This window comes from Metarhizium album (assembly GCF_000804445.1).
Source record: "Metarhizium album ARSEF 1941 chromosome Unknown scaffold_21, whole genome shotgun sequence".
NCBI classification, from domain to species: Eukaryota; Fungi; Ascomycota; class Sordariomycetes; order Hypocreales; family Clavicipitaceae; genus Metarhizium; species Metarhizium album.
The window spans coordinates 239466-251773 of record NW_024467595.1 but is presented as its reverse complement, the minus strand read 5'-3'; the positions used below and the strand labels follow the sequence as shown (position 1 = coordinate 251773).

The following is a 12308-nucleotide window of genomic DNA, read 5'->3' as shown; positions in this document are numbered from 1 at the left end:
TAGGAAGGCGGGCTACGAGAACTCAACGATGTAAGAGTTGAATAAAGTCAGCAAGTTGGAGAGCTTTTTTTGCGAGACCTGGCCGACCTTGTGCTAGAATCATTATTAATAAGTGCCACCTGTCCTCTATAGGAAGGTGGCTGCGAGAATTTAACAATGTAAGGGTTGAACAAAGTCAGCAAGTCAGGGACCACGTCAAGGTCTCTTCAAAGGATCTAAATCTCGCAGTCGGAAGCGCTTGATTTGCGCCACAAAAGCTGATGCCGTGCCAGGGCAAGGCAACCTTGTAAAGTTGGAAGACGAAGGCTATTTCCTTCAGCCGCCAAGCGTCCAGTGACTTGTCGTATCCGGATAGCGGCAACTTTTCGCCTCACACATTTGGATGATGCAATGATGAGTGATTGCCATGGGTATCCTCCCCTTGAAGGGGCTATGTCCTGGTCTGATTACGATTGCAGACCGAGACTTGAAGCTCTCAGGTGAGAGGAGAGGCGAAGGAATAGGCCACTTCATCTGCTTAATTTGGGACAAGTTTGAAGTCCAGTCCGCGGAATCTCCTTTTGGTTACCTGGTCCTCTGTGACAGTTCGATGACGGCATATGCCTTTTGAGCGCCTAGTACTAGACAAGTCGTCTACAAGATACGACAAGTTAGCATGGGACATTTGGCACTGACTAACAATGTCCAAACATGATGAAGATTTCTTCTTTTGTTTTCTTAGCACTAGTCCACGATGGCGTAGGCTCTCATTCATCCTATCTGTCCGGCGAAACGTCCTTTGGCTGAATAATCCGAGTGTTTCAACTAGTGCTGTCTATTCATCGCGGCGAACCGGCAGCACCACCATAGACGCCGTCAACAAGAGGCGGCGTCTGGTTTAAGAAGGTGGCTGGCGCATGGATGCCGAAACTGCCGAGGGCAAAAGATGCGCACCGTACTGGCAAATTTCACTCACCCATAGTCTTCCTTGCGGGTCACCCGGTTATGGGACAGGTACCAGATGAGGCGTCTTTTTTGGCGTCTACTAGGAGGAGAATAGGAAGGTTACGTACTCCGTACGGCCTTTGTCTTTCATGAGGCTCAGCGTTCCCCAGTTTTTATCACGAGCAGCTTGACATGACCTTTTTTTTTGGCCGCCAAATTGTACAGCTTCCAACTTTGGGGAAGCGGCGTCTCCTGTAGTGAGCAGTCATATAATCTTGTCGAAAGAACCCGAGATGAATAGATCGCAGTTCGCCATGGTAGGTTGCCTGAAGGGTTCTGGTTGTTGCCAAATGCGGCAGAAACGCCAATTTTGGTGGCAAACATTGAACGGACAAAAAGGGGTCAGTTTGAAGGAGCACTCACGTTCTGCCCGGGTTTGAAAAAAATAAACCCTATCCAACAGAGTTGACTGACGAAATAGACGTCTCCGATGCGGGGAATCGAACCCCGATCCCTGCGGGGCTTCCACGGAATCCATGAAAGCGCAGTATGATAGCCACTACACCACATCGGATGCAGGTGCTTCCCTATTCGGAACCAATGGGCGACTGCTTAATTTGTTACAAGTAGGTTCGTACCTGGTCCGGCTGTTTCGACAGCTAGGAACTTTTGCCACAGCCCGTGGATGACGTCGGGTTATCTATTCCGATATTGCCTGATATCACCTGACAGCCACAACAGCCCACTCATCATTGCCTCAGCCCCAATGTCTAGAATCGAATTTGAACATTAGTCAGCCGAAAGTTATTCAACATTCAACACGGCCACCCTTGGGAATTTATGTTGTTTGACGCCACCTGGTGACGTATTTTCGTGCTCTTTTTGATACTTGACCCCTAAACATAGCTGTTTCTGTCGCATAGGATACAAGGGTGACAAATAGTGTGTCGTGGCCACGCCTGTATGTTGGTGTCAGGTTCTGGTCGGGCTTTTTGGCTGGCCAAGGCGAGCCTTTGATATTTTGATCTTCGCGCATGTCCCCTAGCTCTTTTGGGCCCGGGTCGCCTCTTCCCACAAGATGGATACAATGCTACATACAGGAGCAGTACTCAACAAAAACTAAAAGAAGGATTTGCTACAAGCAAGACACTCCCGGCAGGCTATTGTCGTTCCAACCACGATGATCAAGTCATTAGATTGTTCAAAGGAGATTATCGTAAAAAGACGAGGCACGACAGGCAGTTTCAACGCTGTCGGGCTTGGACGTGGAGTCCAAGAGACGACTAGGACCCAGATCAAAATTCAAGATTCTCTATCAATTGACAGCAAATCTAGTTTAGTCTCGAGAAAACTGCAAGATGACAAGCTTTCGTTGTAGCCCGCGGTTCTCTGCCCGCACTCAACGGGGCTGAGCGAAACGCCACAGACACAGAGAGAGAGGCACAGCGATTATCCCAATTCAGAGATTGACCTGTCCTCGCACTCAACAGAGGAGATGCTGTCACTTGCAAATCTGCGGGATGAGACGAATGGGCTCTGCAGAATTGCGGTTTAAGCCAGCATGGGCATGAGGAAGCTTTCTGTAGCGACGGCTTGAGGTCAAGTTCTCATATAACTAGCAACATTGGACACGTCTGAATAGTCTAGCTGGTCCCACGTGTCACACGGTTTGTGACACGGTAACATGAGGGCTACGATCACGAGATCTAGGGCAGAAGGCTGCTGCATAAATAGAGGTCTTTGGGCACTGAGGATTCTGGGGAAGACAGGCACCTTGAACAAACTGTGTTATTATTAAATTGATGAATTGAGTCATTGCTCCAAGCTATGCTACGACAGCCCTTGTCAGACGACAACACTGCCTGTTTCGTGAGAGTGGCGGCGCAAAGCGTTTCTATACACTAGGCATGGGTGGAATAGTGTATTCTGGTATTGAATGGAGAACCCAGGCTGATCATTTGAATTTTCCCAAGGTACTTGAGACAAACACTGTGTGGAAATTAAAATTTGTTTCTATATATTATGGTGAATAGTCAAGAGTATGTGGTTCAGCGATGGCGCATCTAGACGTCCAAAGAATAAAAGGGCGCTCCAACGCTGAGCCCTGTTAAAACTACGGCATGCTTGTTGTGTATTTTGCAGAAGCCGTCGTTGGCCCCTCGTCCCAAGTTGCTTCGCACGCCGCATTGCAGTTCCTCGACCATCCCTGATCCCCTTGATCCCGTTGGCCTTCTCTGCACTCCCTGCCTAATGGCTCGTCGGCACCGACGCAAAGTTGTTCTCAATCTCGCGGAGCCGTCATCTCCTCCTCAAAAGACGCCTCCCATGTCGTGTCGCAGATTTCCCGACAATCCTCCGCTTCTCCAACTGCACGCTCTGTCTTTGCGGTTCCTTGCCGCAACGTCTTGTTGACATTAGTGCCTCATCAAGAAAGCAGTCAAAGGGGTCTGTCCACGCCAAGATAGGTCCGATTTCATGCTCCAGTTTTGTCGATTATCCCTGGCACGGTTAACGGCAAGCTGTATCTCTCTGTACCCATGATCAATGTCGATGTTTTTGTGGTCCTTGGCCCATGCCCCGCGATGAACGACATCCCAAATCGCAGAAAGGTAATTCTCAGGAGTCCAAGCTTTATTTGTTTCTTTGAACTTTTCCGGAAGCTCGGTGAAGGTGCGGATTATGCTCGCTGCCTGATCCTTGTCGACGACTCCGAAGAAAAGTGATGCCCAGCTCCCTACGATGGTCGGGGGGCCCGCCGACGACTTGAAATTTTCGAACTGAATGTTTCCCCCATTTTCAAGTGCCTTGACCCCAACCCATTGTACGTCATTCTCGCTCGAGACGGCAATAACCCAGTTTTCGACTGGGGTGCTTGAGCTGTTCAGCGGGACGGCAAGAGCCCCGACCCTGAAAGATTTTGCCGCCTCGGACATGGTGAGCCAGCCGCTGTAGCTGCGGACGGAGCTCAGAAACTTGGTAGCAACTAGTAATATTTGAAGACGAAAATTTTCGACGCGTTACAAGAGTGCAAATTTGATTCGTTCGAGACGTTGTGGGGATATGGTTGAACTTGGCAGTAGGTGTTGGAAGTTGCAAGTCGTGTTGTGTGGTGGGCGAAGAATCAAGACGATGGACGACGGCGGCGACGCGGACTTATGTACTGGGAGGTAGGTAGTCCAAGGCTCCCCGTCAAGATACAGGTCACAATTTTGGACAGCCGTTTTCAACTCATGGCAGTTTCTGGGCACGTTGAGTTCTCTCGGTATCAAGCTTGTGCTGGAGTCTAGTATCTGTCCCGTCGGTTCGTTCTGACGGCTCGGGTTGACGGGACGTGCAACTGAACAAACGTGGGGAAGGCGTATCCTTACACCGCAGTGGATTCGTGCTCGGATGATCATGTTGCTTCCCGGCACGACCGGTCGATAGAGCTGGACAGTCGGTTCTCTGCTCAGTGCCAGTCCATCGCTCGTTTCATTTTCGGCCTAGCACCGTCGCAGCGCCGCTCATCTTGCATTCACGATGGCGGGTGTTCTTGCCTTGGTACGACAGTCCAAACAGGAAAGGCACTATGCTTTGGGCGGCCTCACAACGCCAAGCATGGCATGCTGGTTGAGAAGCCATCCTTCCCAGGCCCAACGAACCTGTCCATTCATTCACCAGCTTCTGCAGGAGGAAAGCGCAGCCAATTCGGCCCGAAATCACACCTGCTGTGAAACATTTCACTTCCTCCACTCATGGCTTCTGAATCTGTGCGCATAAACTCATGCAAAGGGTCTGGTGATATGCGTGCTGCGTATCAACGACACTTGCCGTTATCACAACTTCAATTCGGATTACTGGGCAAGGGTCACGCACCCTGACCCAGGTACGTACTTGGGCAGCAGTAACGCCCCATCCGGTGAACTTGACTGGATGAGCAGACGCTTTTTTTTGGGTTAATTTTCATCTTGTTCTGTTTTCTTCAATTGCACTCGGCAGAACATTGAGACCGCGACAACCGGCGACGGCCGCGAGCCCCAGACCAACAACCGGCACGGCGGCCGAGCCAACGCGGCGGCAGGCGGCAATTACGTCAGCATCCCTCGGTTCAGGCGCGACCGACCCCACCAGCATCAGGAACGGGCGAAGCACCCGGCCGCCGCCGCCTCCGCCTCGGTTCAAACAAACAACCCATCCAACCTCATCCCATTCCCATTCCCGTTGCTGTTCGCGTTCGCGTTCGCGTTCGCGTTCCCGTTCCCATCCCGCAATCGACGAACCCGACAACCAGACACACACACACACGCCCCTCTCGTCGCCGGCGCCATGGCACAATCCACCGCCCACAGGCGCCTCCTCCAGGAATACCGCGCCCTCACAAACAGCCCCCCCGAGGGCATCACCGCCGGCCCCATCTCCGAGGACGACCTCCTCCACTGGGAATGCCTCATCCAAGGACCCGAGGGCACGCCCTTTGAGGGCGGCATCTTCCCTGCCGAGCTCAAGTTCCCCAAGGACTACCCGCTCGCGCCCCCGACCATGAAGTTCCTCGCCGACATGTGGCATCCAAACGGTACGCGAAGCCTCGCCTCTTGCTCGTGCTCGTGCTCGTGCTCGTCCTAACAAAGGCGGCAGTATACCCCAGCGGCCTGGTGTGCATCTCCATCCTCCACCCGCCCGGCGACGACCCGAACCACTACGAGCACGCCTCGGAGCGCTGGTCCCCGATCCAGTCCGTCGAAAAGATCCTCATATCCGTCATGAGCATGCTCGCCGAGCCCAACGACGAGAGTCCCGCCAATGTGGAAGCCGCCAAGATGTGGCGAGAGCGCCGGGCAGACTACGAAAAAAAGGTTCGCGATGGCGTCAGGCGCATGCTGGGCTTATAAAAGCACTCTACTGCTTTCCTCGGAGGTAGCGCGTGGGCGTCTTTTCTGTAACTACATATGGCAGGCATATCACGGCGTTTAAAAAAAAAAAGAAAGAAAGAAAGAGAAAGAAAGACACAGCGACAACCATCACTACATGACATAGTCTTTTGTTCATCCACCGCAGCCGCGAGAAGCGGCATGAATAGCCAGTGTTTTTTTTTCCTCTAAATGAGCCGTTATTATTCGTAATGCATCACACGCCGCCATCCATGCCCTATTCAACTTGTCTACTTTCCTTTCCCTCTCCTTTTCCTTTTCAGAGCCCATTGTCCGCTTTAAACTTGTCCCAGCTTTCGTTCAGGGTAGCAAACACCATGGCGGCAATAAGTCGGGCCTCTGTGCCCACGGTCTGGGGTAGCTATTGACACCAATTAGCGACTTTCTCATCACGCCCTGCATGCAGCGACGTGGGTTCGGCATTTCCGAGTTTTCTGCTGCACGAGTTTACCACACAAAAATGTCTCAGAATCCCCCAGGGCCTACTGTTTCTGCAGGGAGGGAGAAAAGGGTCCGAGAGCCTTACCTTGTCCGGGTGAGTCTTGGCAATGGCCTTCATGTACGACACCTTGACCTTGTTGGCCGCGACCAACTCGTGCAGGCCTACTTTCTTCCATCCGCTATTCTCCCAGAGCACCTGGTCCAAGCTGGCTATGAGCGCTCGCAGGTTGTCTCTCTTGCCGTCCCGCCACGCCCCCACCCTGGCGTCAACCCCGTCTGCGAGCGCAAACTTTTCATCGTCCTCCTTGGCCGCTGCCGCGTTGGCCTCTCGTAACCTGGCTACAGCCTCGGAGCTCTTTCCGGAGGACACGTCTGCCGTCGCCGAGGGCGTGGGTCTCCGTTTGGCTGCTGGTTTCGGCCCCAGGGCCTTGGGCTTCGGCGCGGCCACGTCCTTGCACCTCTGGCGACCTTGAGTGGCCGTCGTTCCGCCCACGCCTGTTGCGACACATTGCTCCCACGCAGCGAAGGCGTCGGCCCATTTTTCCATTTGTTCCAACGCCTCGGCCTTGCGAGTAAGTGCCTTGCCGTACAGGTCTTTCATACTTCTCGTCTCTTCCTTGCCATCCTCCCCCTGGACCGCTATGCTTTCGCCCTGGCCGTTTCCAGGACCGATGAGCTTTAAAGCCTCGTCGGCATCTCTGACAGCCTGTTTCGTGTCTCCGGTCTTGATTGCCGTCAATGCACGGTTGGTCAAAAGGATAATCAATAATGGATGCCCATCTGGAATGGTAGACATGGAGTTGGAGTATGACGAATGCGCCATGCTGTAGTCTCCTCGCTTGAAGTGGGCAGATCCTTCCAGTCGATGCTTGGTAGACGACTGGAGAGCTGCTGCTCCAATAGGAGGGGCTTGTCGAGCTGCTTTTGGAGCGGCTTTCCGCGAGGCCAGGGGGAAATTCGCCTGCGGCTGCTTCACGATTGACGGTGTCTGCCGTTGCGCCGGGCGGTGGGCGGACGGCTGTGCCGGCTTTGGCGCGTCCGTATGGAAGAGCAGATCCGGCTCAGCATCCGAGTGTTTTGGCGGTTCTGTTGGTGTAGACGTGGGTTTCCTCCTTCTTCTGTTGGCACTTACGAAGAAGCTGTCGTCATTGTCATTGTTCATCCTATTCAGCCTTGACTTGGCGTCAGACACTGCAGGTGACGAAGTCTGCTGCCATCGGGGCACGGGACTGTGTCGACTCTGGGTTCCGGACGATGTTGCAGACGGTGATGACGTTCGCGACTGCTGCAAGCCTGGCCGACGGTCAGCTGCCAGCCGACTGTTCGTTCGACCGCCAGTTTCCAGGGCCATGGCTTCGTCGGTGACGTCCTGGCTGACATATCCTGCATTGTGCCCTCGCCCAGATTGAGCGTCACGCATCCACTTTGGTTGGCTTGCGTCGCCGCCCTCTTGTTGAAAGTCGGCCACAGCTTGCTGCACCTTCTTCTGTCCAGATTTCCACAACGAGTTCGCAGTTTTGAACAGACTACTGCCCACGGCGGCGGCAGACTTGGTCAAGTCGGAGTCGCCAGCCCGTCCGGAGGAACCACTTGCATGGCGCTCGGGCTGGCCGGGCATCCGACCAGGACCAGGACCGGTGGAAGGTCTCTGACCCTGAGGCTTTTCTTTGGCCTTTCTATGGGCGTCATCCAATAGCCAGTTTGCCGCAGCGTGCACACTAAGCCCCGCACCGCTCTCGGTCAAACCACGTCGAGCATCCTCAGGGGAGAATCCGTAGTCCACGAGTTGTGCGACGGCTCGATCGAATGCCGTGCTTACACCAGCGGGTCCACTGCCTTCCCGGTGTTGCTGCCTTGGCCCTAAACGTTCCTCTTCCGATGAACTATCATCACCATCCTCGATGGGCTCACCAGGTTTAGACCGCTGCTGCTGCTGCTGCTGCTGCTGCTGCTGTTGTTGTTTCATGCGGACTTCTTCAACAGGTCTGCCCAGATCACCAAGGAAATCGTCATCATCCCCGACCGGGGCTTGACCATGAGCGGCAGATGGTTCGCTCGGCTTTAAATCTTTCAACCCAAACGGGTCATCGTCATCATCGAACCCGCCTGCGTCCGTGTCATCCCTGATGCCGGCGGCCTTGCTCGATACCCCCCAGGCACTTGGATTGCTCAAATCCGGCTGTTTTTTCTCCTCGACGGGCGTCGAACGGAGTGATACCGACGGCGGGTAATGGCTTGAGTTGTCCACTTTGGTATCTTTGTTGAACGCGGCAAACAGGTCGTCGTCGTCGTCGTCGTCGGCAGCGGCAGCTCCATTCGACACAGCGGAAGAGATGCCGGGGCTGGGGGTAAATATGCGCGATCCCAAAGCATCCCAATGTTGTGCGCTACCAAACTGCGCTTCCGCCTGTTTTTTCCTGTCCTCCTCTTTCTTCTTCTTCTCGGCCTCGAGTTGCGCTTGTCTCTCGGCTAGAGACAGGTTCTGTTTCGTCTTCGCCGGGCCAAAGTTCATCAAGTTGCTGAAGCTGTCCTGGGCTGGCTGGGGAGCAGATTTAGGTAATGACGAGGAGGACCCCGGCGCTTGTGAAGCCGACGCGGGCGTACTGCGTCCTGATCCAGCTGGAGGCGGGGTTGGTCGCAACATTGGGTAGGACGAGTTGACGGGATTCGACATGGACGGTTGCTTGGCTTGGGAGCCCGTCGGTTTGGACCAATCGAGGCCCGAGAGATCATCCATCGTGAAGAAATCGTAAGGCGTGGTGTATCATCAGTCATCGCTGGGGTGCCGTTTGCCAGCTCAATGCATTGTCGGGGCAGTTACTCGGAATGTACGGGGGTAATAGCATTGTCATCAGTCGTGAGTCGTGATCATTTCAGCTTCAGGTCGGCTTGCTGTGCGGTTGGTTGCACATGCATCCCTGTGGCGCGGTACTATGCTCTGGCCAATGAAAGGCAAAACCTGTGCAGTGCCACATGTGGCTGAACGAGGAGTCGTCGTTTGAAGCTATATTTTTTTTTCAGCCAGCTCTCCTCCGTACGCTGTGCAGACACGCCGGGCATCGTTATAGCAATTTTAGCCATGAAATATAACTCAGTTACGTGTTTATCTTGAACCAAGGTAGACCTTTGGCAACATTTCGACTTGGAAATAACGTGAGGGGAGCATTGTAGCTTGACAAAACAAGTCTCAAGATGACGCCCTACCCTACAGCCATTGATCGAGCCGAGCGCACGACGAAGTAATGATTGAGTCTCGATCGAATTTACTGGTTTGGCTTGTTCTTGAATGCCGTAATCTATTAGTGGCTCGCATATAGTAGACTCCGTTTGTGGGCGTGAGGCTGACATGGTGTTGTAGCCGATACATTAGAACGCAACAACGGGCAGACATACTCCTTGCGGAGTTCTTGGATAAAACTGAGACGGGAAGGACATCGCGGGTGCATCACCAGCATCCGGGCACAACCCAATTTTTCTTTTGCGTTGCGAATCATGGCTTGAATGGCCGGAGGATTTACCCCTTGTCCACCAGCGCAAGGTAGTCTCACGTGGACGGATTCTCGTGTGTTCCACGGACTAGCCTGCTCCGTACGTAGTACATATCTGCACGCGATTCGCCTCTTTCTTGGCAAGTGGAGTCTCATGATCAAAGATGGCTCGATCCTCGACGAAAACCTTGCCAGGTAAGGAGTACCGACACAACTCCACCATGGTGCAATGGGCCACGACGCACGACCTGCGCTTTTATGCTGACTCTCTCCCATGTCTCATGTTGATATGAGATGACGGACGGCTTTGTTGATCCCCATATGCCCGCGACTCTGCCGCGATTCTGCCCAGTCAACGGCCGGGAAAGCACATCACCGTGACGGATGAATGATGAGTTGGCACGTCATTGCCAAAGAGTCGACGGCACAAGCAGGTGCCTCCACTCATCAGCAGGCTCTGGGCCTCCGAGAGAGCGGGAAGGGGGACGGGAGCAGGAAGCCCATATCCAAGTCCAAGGACACAGGATTCATCACACATCCCTGGATCATCCAGGAAGTAGGTTGTGGTGGCTGCCGGGGTCCGAAACAAGCACGGGTTGTTTGGCTCTTGCTGCCGCAGACAGGGTGCAGTGCAGTCCACGTGCGGCGAGGTGCTACGTATTTGTTTGCCTCGAGTCGTGCCAACGCGAACGATGAACCATGAAGGACGGACGACGGCCGCAAGGAGTCAACGTGGACACGGGATTTTCCATTTCCACCATGGGGCGGACTGCGGGATCGGTCAAGCTCCATGTTCCCATGTCCATCATCCCATCCTTCGTCTGTCCATCAGCAGCAGGAGCAGGGAGCGGGGAACAGGGAATGAGCTAGACGTTAAACGGCTCGGGGATTCCGCCCTGCTGGTGATGATTTTTCTCTAGAATTCATTTCCATTCATCAAGCGCCTAGAAATGCCCAAGGGACTCGGTTCGCTGCGGATTGGCCCCCGGGTCTCAGCCCAAGTTTCAAGAGTGGAGGGATCCAGCCATCTACGTACATGCGCACGGGCACCCATATTTGCCCCTTGATAACTTATGCACATACCTAGGCAGGTAGTACGTACATGTGTAGCGTCTTTTCTTCTTCGTCTGTTCTCCAGTGCACCGCATGCAGGTACGGAGCGATGGTTCAAGAGGAATTTAATTGGCTGCCACGAAAACCCCCTGCCTGTTGCGCGCGAACAACCACGAGGTACCCAGCACGCAGTTACTCAAGAAGCAAATTCTTCGTCTTCTTCAAGCCCTGGCCCTCCAGTGACCGCCGCTGTCTGATATCCCCTGAGCGCCCCACTCCAGCTTACCCTGTTCACTATTCGTGATTGGCTGGCGACTGTACCAGGTACTCTCCCTGTATGTGCTTGGCACAGAATGATGGGCTACCAGCCGAACTGGCCTGAGGAGCTGGTTGGCAATGGGGGGCTTGCATGCCCATAACCCTTGGAACTGCTAATTGAAATTACCTACCTTAAGTACTTATCTAAGTAGTAACTAGTAGTACGTAGTAGGTAATTACTAGAGTCCCACGATCCAACCCCCTCGGGCTGCGCTGCGCTGAGGCACTGCATCTTGTTGTAGCGTTGTTTGGAGTCTGTGTGTCCACAAGAGTGAGCATGGGTGTTACCTGGTGGGCAGTTGACACTGATAACACGCACTAGTAGTCAGCTTCTTCGGTTCCCTCCCTCCTGTGTGCTTCATACAGACTCCGCCCCCTTCATTTGAAGCTTTTTTTGGTATGCGAAACCGCTCCAGACCAACATCTTGACCTTCGTCTCGTCTCGGTCTTTCTGACCATTGCGCTCCTTACCATTGACGATCTGAACACGTTCATTCTTCTTTTTTCGGTTCGCCGTGTTTTTCCGGATTTGCTTTGTTGCTCTGTAGCCACCAGGTAGGAACCAGCTTTCTTTCTTGTGCATTTGTTCCGTCACCGCACTGTGCTGTCGACTCGACGAGGAGAACTTGACGAGGGCAGCACGGAGAGACTCTGTAGATGTTGATGCCCCGAGAATGCATCATGGACATCTGAGGTGGAAGCCAACAAACTTTTTCCTCCTCCCCAGACAACCAGTCTTGTTCATGACCCGGTTCCCGACCAATTTCTTGTGTTGCAATGGATTGCACCTGGAGGTGTTTTGCAGCGGCCAAGTTCTCTGCTTCGCCAACCACCGCCAAGCTGAGACTGAGAATACGGATACAATGACTTGGACCGAACACAAACACGAACACCCATTGTTCTACATAATCGTCAGCGATTCTACGCGTCGCAAGGCGCGCGGAGAGGGGTGGGTTCATCACCTGAGGTAGTGCCTCGCGCTGGAATTCGGAGTCTTGGCGCGCAACAGCGGGGCTGGGCTGGGCTTCAAGTTGAAAGCCGATAAACTCACTCTGCCCTCATCAAGGAGTATTTTACTTCTCGCTGGAGCAGTCCCAGGCCGTCAACGCCATATTCCCCCTCCCCCTTGCTCTCGACATCTTACCGCAGGACGGATTCATGAAGAGGTTCCTACTCG

The 12308-nt window shown here is 53.7% G+C and overlaps 3 protein-coding genes across 3 annotated transcripts; 1 reads left to right on the top strand and 2 right to left on the bottom strand.

The window, feature by feature from the left end:
• Positions 1-3338: 3338 nt before the first annotated feature.
• On the bottom strand, positions 3339-3857 carry MAM_06500 (uncharacterized protein; the record flags this gene model as incomplete). Its single annotated transcript, XM_040825298.1, has 1 exon — positions 3339-3857. The coding sequence occupies one exon, from the start codon at positions 3855-3857 to the stop codon at positions 3339-3341; it is 519 nt and encodes a 172-aa protein (XP_040676725.1).
• Positions 3858-5229: 1372 nt separating this feature from the next.
• Positions 5230-5792, top strand: MAM_06499 (ubiquitin-conjugating enzyme; the record flags this gene model as incomplete). Its single annotated transcript, XM_040825297.1, has 2 exons — positions 5230-5476; positions 5539-5792. The coding sequence occupies 2 exons, from the start codon at positions 5230-5232 to the stop codon at positions 5790-5792; spliced, it is 501 nt and encodes a 166-aa protein (XP_040676724.1).
• A 298-nt stretch (positions 5793-6090) lies between these two features.
• On the bottom strand, positions 6091-9009 carry MAM_06498 (Heat shock protein DnaJ; the record flags this gene model as incomplete). Its single annotated transcript, XM_040825296.1, has 2 exons — positions 6091-6192; positions 6358-9009. 2 exons carry the CDS (start codon positions 9007-9009, stop codon positions 6091-6093), a joined length of 2754 nt encoding a protein of 917 aa, XP_040676723.1.
• Positions 9010-12308: the final 3299 nt, after the last annotated feature.